The sequence below is a fragment of the Chiloscyllium plagiosum genome, chromosome 3 (genome assembly GCF_004010195.1).
Source record: "Chiloscyllium plagiosum isolate BGI_BamShark_2017 chromosome 3, ASM401019v2, whole genome shotgun sequence".
Classification (NCBI taxonomy): domain Eukaryota; kingdom Metazoa; phylum Chordata; class Chondrichthyes; order Orectolobiformes; family Hemiscylliidae; genus Chiloscyllium; species Chiloscyllium plagiosum.
This window is the reverse complement of record NC_057712.1, coordinates 68,588,688-68,600,802: the sequence shown is the minus strand read 5'-3', so window position 1 is coordinate 68,600,802 and position 12,115 is coordinate 68,588,688. Positions and strand designations below refer to the sequence as shown.

The following is a 12,115-nucleotide window of genomic DNA, read 5'->3' as shown; positions in this document are numbered from 1 at the left end:
TAAGTATTGATCCATGAAGTGACAGGATCGCCAGGCACTGAACAGGCGCATCTTCAAAAGCTGATGTCTCACTGCGTTTGAAGCAGTTGATTCCAAGGTTACAAAGATGGAAATCTAACATGGTTAAATTACTTTAAAATAGTTTATAATTGCAGCAAATTAGAAGCATAAAATATTTGTCCATAATAGACTTTATGATTTTAAAAAAGAACTTGAAGTTAATTGTGCACTGTAGCTTTAATTGAGATCTACTGGTTTAAATATTCTAGCAATTTGATCTGATCGCCTTCGAAACATCGTTTTCACATTGTTCAAGTATATTTACAACTAGGACGATTACTTCCGAAGTAGTTAATCGCATGCTTATTAAAGTCAAGATAAATTACACAACTGAACGATTTCATAAACATTTATCAGTACCCAGATAACATTCTTTAATTCTTCGACAAGTCAACGTCGCCAGTGGATTTATTTCATAGAAGCAACAATCCTTTTGGTCCACAATGTTGGAGACGTTGTGATCAATCTGCACTTTGTGACACAGCTGCTTGTGAAGAGTTAAACTTGCAGAGGTTTGCCAAACCCCCACAAAGGGACTAAATACAGACACCAGAAACACATCAGTTCGGGGCAGTCAGAGAGATGAGGTCAGGATAACCGCCAATAGACTGATGTGGTGAAAATATGAAAGAGGAAGACGTCCAACGAAAATATACAATGCGCAAATGTGCATTAACTAATCGCTCTGGAAGGACTTTTGCTACATTTTGGAATTGACTATATGACATGACTCTAATCTCCAACATCGCCTATATGACATTTACTCGTTTTATTCAATGCTGTCAGGCGATTCAAACATTGAAAAACAACTTAAAGTTAAAGATTTCAAACAATTGTCATTTGGAAATATTGATTACTCCGTCTATTTTTCTTTTCAGTGATTATTTATTCTTCGCACGTTATACAAGAAAGGAATAATAAGGTAAATGAGCATATAACTAAATTGGTTGGTATATTTTGGACAATAGTCCGGCTGCCCTGAGACTGAGCAACAATGACTCGTCTGTTTTAGCCTCTTTCTTGTGCTTTTGCCCAGAACACCTTGGTTGGAGGTATGTATAGTGGGTGTTGTAATGTTTTTCAAACCACCTCTTGTGTAGACAGCGTGTAATTCAGAAAGTTCAAATTACAGGGGGAGTGCTGAAGAATAGTGTCGTGTTTCTGTTCACACGGTTATACCGCAGCTTAGCCATGCACCGAGTACAAAAGCGACTCTTTAAAAAAAAAAGAAAATCAATGGGTGCTTCTGTCTTTCACTGTCTATAGACACTTTTAGCAACCAAGCTTGGTTTACATGGTACATATATATGCGTTTACAATCGCCTCTGAGATTTGACTTCGGGGCTTGGACTGAGTAGAGGACATGCCTGTCTATTTGTGTTATCGATCCTGAGCTTATATTTAAAACTATGTTTCCTTCGATGCAGCCTTAATTGAACTATAAAGGGAAAAGAAAACAATAGTACTCTTTCTCAGGAGATATTTGCCAACTTATTATATCAACTGTGCAAAGTAGAATCCGCACAACACTTTACCAATTATCACTGAAATTAAACAGGTTCCTGTTCAAATACTAAGCCATATTTCTATCAACTAACAAGCCAGACTTAATAATAATTTATGTTTTAATACTTTACAAAGAAAAATCAATTGTGAATCTTAAGACAATTGCATGAACTTACATTTTATAGATTTAAGTTTAAGTCTATCAGTACGGAAGGAGTCGTGGAATTTTACTGCAAATGTAGAACATCTGTTAACATTGCATAGAACTGTTTCCCCTCCCCAAAACAAAGATTTGTAAGTTGCTCTACCAGTCGATTCCCTTTTAAGTGAGCTCTGTTCTGAGCTTTCCCACGCTTCCCTCGACCCGCGTGTTTGACGTACGGAGACGTCATCGTGCCTGAACACCAATTGGAAAGTGGAAAGGGCGGGGCGACGGAGCTGCCTGTCAATCAGAGCAGCCAGACATTGCAACATTGATATAGCTTATACCGTGGGAAAGAACATTAGACTGGGTTCAGGCTGCCAACAGCGAGCAGGATTTGTGCTTTCGACTCAAAGACCACGCTTCCAAATACAAGTCGTTGACAGTTTTCACCCGTGGAAATGAAGCGCCCTTGCGAAGAGAGTTCTTCAGAGAGTGATATTGATGAAACTATCGACGTGGGGAGCGAAAATAACTACGGAAGGTGAGTTTAGGGTCGTTTTCAACTTTGTGTATTCTTTTGTGACACCTGTTAATCCTCTTCCTGATGCTTGTCTAGAACGAGAGCCAGGCTCAAAAGACGACTTTTTGTTTGTTTCAACAGTCAGGGCAACAGTACAATCCTAAGAGCTGGCTCCCCGTCTACGACGTCTCAAATTTTGGCCAGAAAAAAGCGAAGAGGGGTGAGTTGTTACTTTATTTATCCCTGTACATGTTCGTTCAAATATTTAACATGCCCTAACTGTACAGTTTACTTTTTCTTAGATCATTGAAAAAAGGCGTCGAGATCGTATTAACAATAGTTTGTCGGAGCTTCGTCGACTAGTTCCTACCGCTTTTGAGAAACAGGTACTTAATAGAGATTGTTTTGTAAATCAGTCTTATGGTCGATTAGTCAAATAGCTTTCAAACTGTTATTTGTGACGCCTGCTCTATCACTGTGATAAACTAATTGTAAATTCATAATGGTTTAATTAGTGATGGTGTGTTACATTACCACTTTTTCTGACGCTGGAGTGAAACGCTGACTTGAGCGCAAAACTCACATCACCAGATTAAATCTGAAAGACAATCTGTCAAAATAATTGCCATAATTTTCTTTTTTCTCAAGGGCTCAGCCAAGTTAGAGAAAGCGGAAATACTTCAGATGACAGTGGACCATTTAAAGATGCTGCGGGCGACCGGAGGTAAAGGTAAGGAGTTAATTGAGTGCCTCTTCAGAAGCGATTTGAAGAGGTCTCTAAGCAAACAGCACGTTGACAATTGTGGGCGGGTCCGGCTGAGTGCAGTGGAAATGCTAATAGTATCACTGAGCTCGTGGGAAAGAGCCGGCGGGACAAAGGCAGCACTTGACCTCGGTTTCTGTTTGCTTTCCTAACACTGCGGGATTGAGTGCTTTGTGAAAACCAGGGAGCCGCATGCAGAGATTGTTTGGGCTTTTTTTTTGCTTAAAGCAGTCAGACCTGCCCAGAGAGACAAAACAAACACAAAATACACAAACAGGGCCTTTCAGCAACGTCTCCACGCTGCCCCCTAATGTCAAGACGGAGCTACAAACCTGTCACCCTGTGAAATCTATCAGATCCATAGCTGGTTCCGTCTGGCAAGAGACAATTCGCTGCAAAGAATTAATTTGTTTAACAAATTTCAGCCTTCTCCATATAGACATCGCGAAATACAAATATTTAAAATGGGCCAATACAATTTAACGCCAAAAAGGGGTTAACAAAAATAAACGAATGGACACTTTTAAACGGTTACAATATTGATAAACTGTAATCGGAACATAAAAGCCCCACACAAGACGACCTGCTCTCAATACTGCAAACAACAAATCACAGCGGGTCAGGCAGCATTCATGCAGAGAATTTAAAATCTCAACTAGCTACCTGATGGAGCAGCGCTCCAAAAGCTAAAGTGACTCCAAATAAACCTGTTAGACTGTAACCTGGTATTGTGTGGTTTTTAACTTTGTCCACCCTAGTCCAACATCATTGCTTCCATGGAGAGAGAGCAAGCTATCGTTTCGAGTCTAGCTGGCTCTTCATGAGTCATCTAGACTCGAAACGTTAGCTTGCCTGCTGCCTGACCCGCTGTGATCTCCAGCATTTGTTGTTTTCAGTACAGATTCCAGCGTCTGTCGCAATTTTTTTCCTGCCCTCAATACTGTTTGGAGACTTCTGGCGACATCTCCGTTGACCTTTGGAGCACAGGTGCTTAACCGGCTGTCCTGTGTGCTTTGTTTTCGCTCCGCAGGGTTTCTGGATGCTCACGCCCTGGCCATGGACTTCATGAGTATCGGTTTCCGGGAGTGCCTGGCCGAGGTGGCCCGGTACCTGAGCTCGGTGGAGGGTCTCGATAGCTCGGACCCGCTGCGGCTCCGCCTGGTCTCCCACCTGAACACTTACGCCTCTCAGCGGGAAGCGGCTGTCATGACCTCGTCGGTGGCCCATCACCATCACCACCACCATCAACACCAACACCATCACCAGCAGCATCACCATCACCAGCAGAGGGTTCAGCAACACCAGCCGCACTGGACCGCCGCTTTCCACCAGCTGCCCTCCGCCTTGCTGCAGCACCACGGCCTCTCCTCCGAGCTGCACCCAGGTACCGCGGTCCCGGCTACAGGAGCAGGAGGCTCCGCTCTGCTCACCGCCACCCTGGCAGCGGCGGCTGCCGCGGCCCACAGCGATACGGCGCTGAGAGGAGCCCCGGGCGGAGGCGGCGGCGGGGGGGCGATGAGTGGCCGCATGCCCCCGCTCTCCACCTCCCTCCTCTCGCTATCCGCCACCGTGCACGCCGCTGCCGCCGCCGCTGCCGCCGCCGCTCACAGCTTCCCGCTGTCGTTGGGCAGCTTTCCCGGTCCGGCCACCGCCGTGCTGACCCCAGGCGGGCCAGCTCTCAGTCCGCCGGGGATCGCCGGTGTCCCGCAGAGCGGCGGCGGAACCAGCGGTAGTGGCGGCGCGGTCGGGAAACCTTACAGACCCTGGGGCACCGAGATAGGAGCTTTCTGAACGGAGGGGGGAGGGGAGAAAGACTGACACCAGTTGTATTCTCCCGGGCCCCGCTCTCCCCAGCCCCACCATCCTGTTCCTCCCCCCCCCCCAACCCTGCCGGATGGAAGTGGGGGGGGGGGGTTGGGGGTTGGGGAAATACCACAGCGGTGCCGGCACTCGCTGCAGGAAATTGCCAATGCCAGTCCCCATCCCTTGCCTCTTCCCTTCAATTGCATCGGACTCCTGCTGGCAAACCTGTATTCCAACTCAATGCATTTGACCTATTTGACATCTGACAGCTCGAACGGAAACAAACAAAAGTTGATGAAAACAGTAAAGTAATTGCTTGAAAAAACTTGCTCTCTGCAGGACCTTGGCTGATAACCCACTGCAAGAGCCACCAGTACTGTTACCAGCAAGTCGACAGCCATTTGACTCGGGAGCTTTCTGCTTTTAAATACCCCAATGTTGACTATTTTGTTTACACAAATTATAGCCAATCGACTGCGTCTCCCTGAAGAAAATGATCTCCTTTCAGCCCAGCTAGTACGGGAGACAAGGTCTTCCCGCATACCCAGCAATTTGACCACAAAGACGGTAGAGGAGTAAATCAAGCCTTGGTGATTTTGGACCCATCTCATTAGTACCGCCAACTCTTGCAATTACAGTACGTCTTCTCTAACTCAGGCGAGTTCCTTTTGGATGTTAAATCCACCTTTCCCTTTTGAGACTTCTTATCGGAATATGAACCAGCCTGTCACAAACATTATAACTTGGGATGTTTGGTGGACCAGTGGAATACATTTAGCTTCAGTTGTCTTGACCCTTTTCAATTTAATGTTCTCCTGGAATTCTGGAGCGATGTCTAGTGAAATGGGGACTTACAGCAGTCAATCACCGCCAAAAACAATCGGATAGAGAAATCAGTTGGAGGAAACACACTGCAACTTGGAATCGGCAGGTTTCCCCTAAGGTCGCAGTACCTGAAGCATCCAAGACCGTAATCGCGAATAAGCATTCTCACACCGCCGTGCCTATCCTCTGAATGTTAATCATATGTTGACCTGTATCTTGTTTGGAAATCGTCAGCAGCTAAGTTGACCCGGTGCTATTGTAAGAAATACATTTAGTCGGGGACAAATATGGCAATATTGTTTCATCTGTATTTCCTCGGAGAATTAGAAAACGGCTAATTTTCAAGTTCGAAGCTGAATTTGACACTCCATACAATGCAACAGAATTGTTTGATCCGATTTATGTATTATAAATTTTAAGAGAAAAACAAGAGTTACAGGACCCAATGTTAACTTCTTCGATCACTGGTCTATTGCTATATTTTACTGATGTAAATCCAATATTTGTTTTCCCAGATTCTAAAAATCTAATCTTATTAATTAAACATTAACAAAATTGACCACAGAGTGAAAAGAATTTTTGTGCTTCTTCAGATCCACTGCACAGTTAGAATGGTAATCCTCCAATTTGATTTAAAATGTGACCTAGACTGAGACAATTCCTGCAAATTAGCACAACACCGTGTATTTAAATCAGATTACACTCTATGTCTGCTTTGTGGTTATGAATATCTCCAGTCATTTACAGCTCTGCATATTCAGTGTCCTCGAATTACCTTGATTTGAGATTTGTGGGGCACTGTGAATAAGGGATCAGAAACAATGTGATAGGATTCTGATTAATTTTATGTACTGTACTTTGTTTTCTTCACCCATTATAATAGTTTTTTTTAAGAGTACATCAAGTGACCTGTCAAAATTCTTTCAACCCTAAAGCTTTAACTTAATATTATGGGAGAAAGTGAGGACTGCAGATGCTGGAGATCAGAGCTTAAAAATGTGTTGCTGGAAAAACGCAGCAGGTCAGGCAGCATCAAAGGAACAGGAGAATCGACGTTTTGGCCATAAGCCCTTCCTGAAGAAGGGCTTATGCCTGAAACGTCAATTCTCCTGGTGCTTTGATGCTGCCTGACCTGCTGCGCTTTTCCAGCAACACATTTTTAAGCACTTAATATTATGGTACTGGGATTAATCTCTGATACCCTTGACTAATTTTCTTTGAAATAGCCCAATGTGTTTTTATTCTAATCTGCTTGAATGTAACATTTGAGGTAATTTCTCACAGTATTCTATAATATCACACTAAAATATATGTGCAATGAAGTGAACAAAAAATATTCATACATATTTATTCAGCAGAGAAATTGTCACTTCATGGCAGCAAAACAAAACACCACATTAAGGGTTTTTTTTAGTAAATGGTTGTCAAGATCTTTAGGCAAGCATAATTCTGAAAATGAATTTACTTTTGTTATGTCTTTGTTTTGCATCCCATACGTTTTCATGCCTAGAATACTTGTACTAATGCTAGATTAATAAATTCACTCAAAAATTGCTGCAGGATGATTCTTTTGGAAATGGGGGTTTTCTCGATATTTTCAGCAAGACATGAAAATTATTAATAAAATATTAATTATTTGATGGTTACACATTGAAAAGGCAGATATTGCCACACAATGACTCTTAAACTAGCAGAAGTCTCACCATTTGCTTTTGGAATTGACAGTATAAGATGACACAGACACTATGCAAAGACTGAAATTTCATGTCCAGTTAAACGTAACTTGGAATTTAAGTGATCACAGTCTATGGCCTGGACATTTTGTCTATTCGCATCAAATCAAATCGGTTTAAAGCTAACTTTCATTCTCCATGTCAGGCCATTGTAGTCAACACTGGGCCCCGAACACATGCTAAGCATTGCTGATTATGTATGTTCATGGCTAAAGTCTGTGGTCAGCCCTAAATCTGGAACAGCATTTTTAAATGTGTTCATACTTTTAGGTTTGTGTGCGAAGACAATTTTATAATAAGAAACTTGAACAAGAACTTTCCTGGGTATGCAGGTACACACTTGGATCATTCTCAAAATGTGTTCATTCATTCTTTTATCCAATTAGATTCCCACTGTACTAATCTATTTCTAATACACTGTAATGAGTTTAAGCAAGTAACATTTAATTTTGAGCTTTGTCCCAAATGCAGCTTATTCACTCAGTTAACTCAGATGACTTGGAAATTTATATGTAAAGTCAAAATTAGAGCTTGTATGAAGATAAAATACTGTAGTTCATATGTTGCACTTGAATTCTCTGCTGTGTGGAGAGGTCAATGGTAATAAATAAGTTTACTGTATGAAGGAGATTATACAACATAAATGACACCTTTTGCTTGTTTACCTGCATTCTGTAACCTATTATGCATTAAATGTTTCTAAATATACACTGGTTTTATATAAAAAAGAGCTATTTATTCAACGTCATTTGTAATATTTTAAGAAAAGTACCCTAATTAATACTAATTATCTCAGATACTAGTATACAATCTGGTAACCTTTTTGTTTTCCAGTTGTTAATTATCAAAGAGAAACAAAGATTTAATTAGATTTTTTTAAAACAACATTTGATTATAGTTAGATGTCTATACTGAATAGTGGAAATGAAGCATGAATTATATCCTGCAAGAGCAAGACTGTAACCTAAGACAATTTTTCCATCAGCCATGTTCTGCCAGTATCACAATCAGTCTTCCTTTGATAGTTACTCATCCTAAATATCGAATGAGTGAAAAGTAAAAGCATATTTTAACCTCAATGTTATTCTCTCCTGTTTGCTTAATTTGGCATTGCTGTTCCAACCAACCTTCTCTGGAAGCTGTCAGAAAGAAAGTGTAAGCTTTTTACATTTAACTTAAGCAGTCAAGGTTCCTTAATGTTGTATTGTAGGGTTTCATAATCCAATAAGGGGTGGTGTTTTCTCAAAAGGATGAATCAAAATGTCAGTTTTGTATCTCTGAAAGGCTGGCTCAATTCTAGTATTGAGAAGGATGAAGTCAGATTTCCTGTCCTTCCTATAATGAAGGAATAAAGTCTATTAGAGAAAAATAGAGGGAAATATACCTTGCTTGAGCAGTCCTTAAATATTGCAGATGTTGGAAATCAGAAACAAATACAGAATGTACTGAAAATATTCAGCAAGTCTGACAGCATCTGTGGAGCGAGAAACTATGTTACCCTTTCCAACTGAACATGGCTCTTTGTCAGCAAATCCTTAACAACTTTGAAAAGAGCAGTGTAGGAAAACAAATTGGCCACGAAATTGGATCACACCTAAGTTAGGTTTGAGGCTGATGCAGTGTATGTTGAATGTGTCTAATGAGGCTGGCAGCTAGAACAGAGTAACTTTGTTCATAAACTTCATTTACTTATTATCAGCATGTCCCTAAGTCCTAGAAGTAGTTCGCTGGTGTATGGTTGGAATGGAAGTATAAGAAGGGCAGCAAGGCTGAGAGTCAAATTACTCTGATTTCCTAAGTGAATCCAGGAGGAGAGATAGACACTGAGAAGAGATGTCAGCTGTAGGCTGCAGTGATTTGTGACTTTAATACAATGTCTGAATAAACATTCCTCTGACAAGGTAAAATTAACAGTGCTCACCTTTCAGGTGGAAGCCTCCAACACCTGAAGAAATTGACTACAGCCTGAACACCACAAAACTTCATTCATTCACAATCCAACTTGGCAAAGGGGCTAATGCCAGGCATGTCTCCTGAATGTCCACTGAGCAGCCCTAATATCATGGGTGGCATTATTCTGACACAGCATGTGTGGATATATGGCACTGCAATTTGGAGTTTGGAGTGCACCATAAATTGGTTATAAGTATTGTTTTTGAAAAAGTTAAATTTGATCACAATGTAAGGACATTTAGTTGTTGCATGCAGCAAATAACCATAGCACAGTAATTTATTAGAGCTGTTACATTGAAATAATGTTCTGTGAGTGCTTTAGTAATCAATAGGTATTCTCTACATTCAAGGTATGGCAAATTTCCCAAAAGGAAAATCCACACTGGTTTCAATTCAAATCACATTTTCCATTGTGGGGCCTTGTTATATCCTCATTTTAGTGGTTTATGCTTTTCATCAATCAAAGCTGGTGCACAAAATACATAGTTAGTTGCAGATAGTACTTTATTTCTAAGCATTTAATCCTGGCAAGTGAGGGATTATGGGATATTGTAACATCGTGGCCAGGTGAGATTGAGATTTGTTTTTATAAAATCAAATAATGTAAGATTACTGTAAGACATTTTCTTTATTGTTGCTGATTGTTCTCAATTAAAGGTAAAATTACAGGCAAAATCAATTAGAGAGAATCTTATTTGAGATTTATAAGATAGTAAATTATATATAAAATATAAATCTGGAAAATTAATTTAATTTGAAAAATAAGGGTCATGACTTCAAATAGGAAAGTGCACATTTAGGATGCTTTTTTGGGTTAAGCTTTCTTAAGAAGTGAATGTGACAAGATTTTAGGAGACAGGTAAATAGACTACTTGTTACTTTTGTATTGAAAAATTAATCTGGTTAGTAACTGATCTGTGTACATTTTACAGTGGGGGTTAGTTGATGAAGCAGTTTGATGCTGACAGTGTGGGTTCAACCTCCACACCAGCTGAGGTTACCATGAAGGACTCTCCTTCTCAAGTCTTCCCAGTGTCAGTGGTATGGTGCCCCTCAAGTTAAATCACCACCAGCTGACTCTGTCTAATGAGAGACAAAAAAAACTGCAGATGCTCACTGTCTGGACACGCCTTGGCGTTCCCATTTTCCACTGGGCAGTGGGGATCCTCAGTGGAGGGCTCTCTACGCGAGAGTCCTCCCCATTTCTCTCAGGATCTGGGGTGGAGGGTTCTGCACGCAGCGGTCCCTTGCAACCGCAGATTGCAGTGGTTCACGGACTCCCAGCCCGACTGCTTGTTCTGTGGTGCTGTGGAGTCTGTGGACCATGTGTATAGTGGGTGTTTGCACTCCCTTTTTGATTTTCTTAAAAACCTCCTCCTCTGCTTTTGGTTGCACTTCAGTCCCATGCTCCTGATCATCGGGCACCCAGTATGGAGGAGGGAGGGCAGGTCTGAAGACCTCCTCGTGGGTCTGCTCCTGGGCCTGGCCAAACTGGCCATAAACCGGTCCAGGCAGTGGGCAGTGGAGGGGGTCATTAGGGCCGACTGCCTGCCCCTCTTCCGTGGTTACGTTAGAGCCCAGATGTCCTTGGAGAAGGAGCACATGGTGTCCACCAACACCCTGGAGTTGTTCAAGGAGAGGTGGACGCCGCAGGGAATGGAGTGCATTATTTCCCCCTCCAACTCTATTTTGATTTAATCCCTGCCCTCCCCTTTACTGTTTGATCACACAGCATTGCCCTTTGATGTGAAGGGCACTGCTTGTCACTGGCCACTCGGGTGTTTCCTTTCTTCCTGGTGGTGGAAACTGAATAAAGATTTGTGCACCTTGTGTCTTTCACTGTGTCTCACACACAACATGGGTGCTGGGGGAAAAAAATAAGCACTACCGCAGTTAGGTGGTAGTGTGGGGGTTTTAAAAAAAACTGCAGATGCTGGAATCCAAGGTAGACAAGCAGGAGGCTGGAAGAACACAGCAAGCCAGGCAGCATCAGGAGATGGAGAAGTCAACGTTTCATCCTGAAGAAGGTCCTAAAGAAGGGTTACACCTGAAACATTGACTTCTCCACCTCCCAATGCTGCCTGACTTGATGTGTGCTTCCAGTCTCCTCTGTTTAATGACAGAGCAATCCTATAGTTTGGTAAGACTATGGTGACTTGCTTTGACCTTATAGTGAAGACCTGAAAGACAAAGTTTCTCTCCTTTTCTGACTGAGCATATCAAATAGATCAAACATCAGAATGCATGCCACCTGCCAGGCCCATAACGGATCATTCTTTTAGATTGATAACTAAGTAACCCGAGTCCCAGAGTACCTACCGAGATGTAAGCCTTTCCTCGATAGGACTTCGCACTGCAGCAGTCATAAACCAATTATTGCTGCAATCTTGACAGGTCTCCAAGCCCAAACTGATTTTTCCCCCCCGAACATAATTTAGAAAGTTCTTGCCTAACAGATTTCACCCACTTCCTAATCAAATCCTCTGTCCTTTTCCGCCTGGGACCTACTTCTGGGAATTTCTCCTGTTGGACACTTCCTTCTTGGGCAGATTAATATGCATTTAAGGAGAAGGTAGCCAGGTATATAGGGAGAATGGAATAGAAGGGCTGACAGGTTTCCCTGAAGGTAAAACCAATAAAACATCTGATTGATACATATATGTCCAACTCCTTTGTTTACTCCAATATTACCAGTATGTTCATTTTAACATATTATTGACTTTTTAAAACATGGTTTTCCCTCTGAGTTAGCTGAAGAGGGTAGAAAAAGGTTTGTGATGGGGGAGACTGTAGTGCAGTAATGAAAC

The 12,115-nt window shown here is 41.9% G+C and overlaps 1 protein-coding gene across 3 annotated transcripts; it reads left to right on the top strand.

The window, feature by feature from the left end:
- The first annotated feature begins 259 nt into the window (after positions 1–259).
- hey2 (hes-related family bHLH transcription factor with YRPW motif 2) lies at positions 260–6,644 on the top strand. 3 transcript variants are annotated; one of them, XM_043683957.1, is made up of 7 exons: positions 377–982; positions 1,752–2,252; positions 2,373–2,451; positions 2,534–2,617; positions 2,880–2,961; positions 4,025–4,378; positions 5,137–6,644. In XM_043683957.1, exons 2-7 carry the CDS (start codon positions 2,170–2,172, stop codon positions 5,283–5,285), a joined length of 831 nt encoding a protein of 276 aa, XP_043539892.1. In that variant the 5' UTR covers positions 377–982; positions 1,752–2,169; the 3' UTR covers positions 5,286–6,644. The 3 variants fall into 3 exon arrangements, with proteins under 3 accessions (XP_043539890.1, XP_043539892.1, XP_043539891.1); XM_043683955.1 differs by lacking the exon at positions 5,137–6,644 and having other exon boundaries at positions 260–982; positions 4,025–4,895; XM_043683956.1 differs by lacking the exons at positions 377–982; positions 5,137–6,644 and having other exon boundaries at positions 1,749–2,252; positions 4,025–4,895.
- The last annotated feature ends 5,471 nt before the right edge of the window (positions 6,645–12,115 follow it).

Excerpts from the sequence above, each read along its gene's own strand:
- hey2 (XM_043683955.1), top strand. The coding sequence starts at position 2,170 with ATGAAGCGCCCTTGCGAAGAGAGTTCTTCAGAGAGTGATATTGATGAA. Across the intron at positions 2,253-2,372 it reads AGCGAAAATAACTACGGAAG|TCAGGGCAACAGTACAATCC; the intron begins GTGAGTTTAGGG and ends TTGTTTCAACAG. Across the intron at positions 2,452-2,533 it reads CCAGAAAAAAGCGAAGAGGG|ATCATTGAAAAAAGGCGTCG; the intron begins GTGAGTTGTTAC and ends ACTTTTTCTTAG.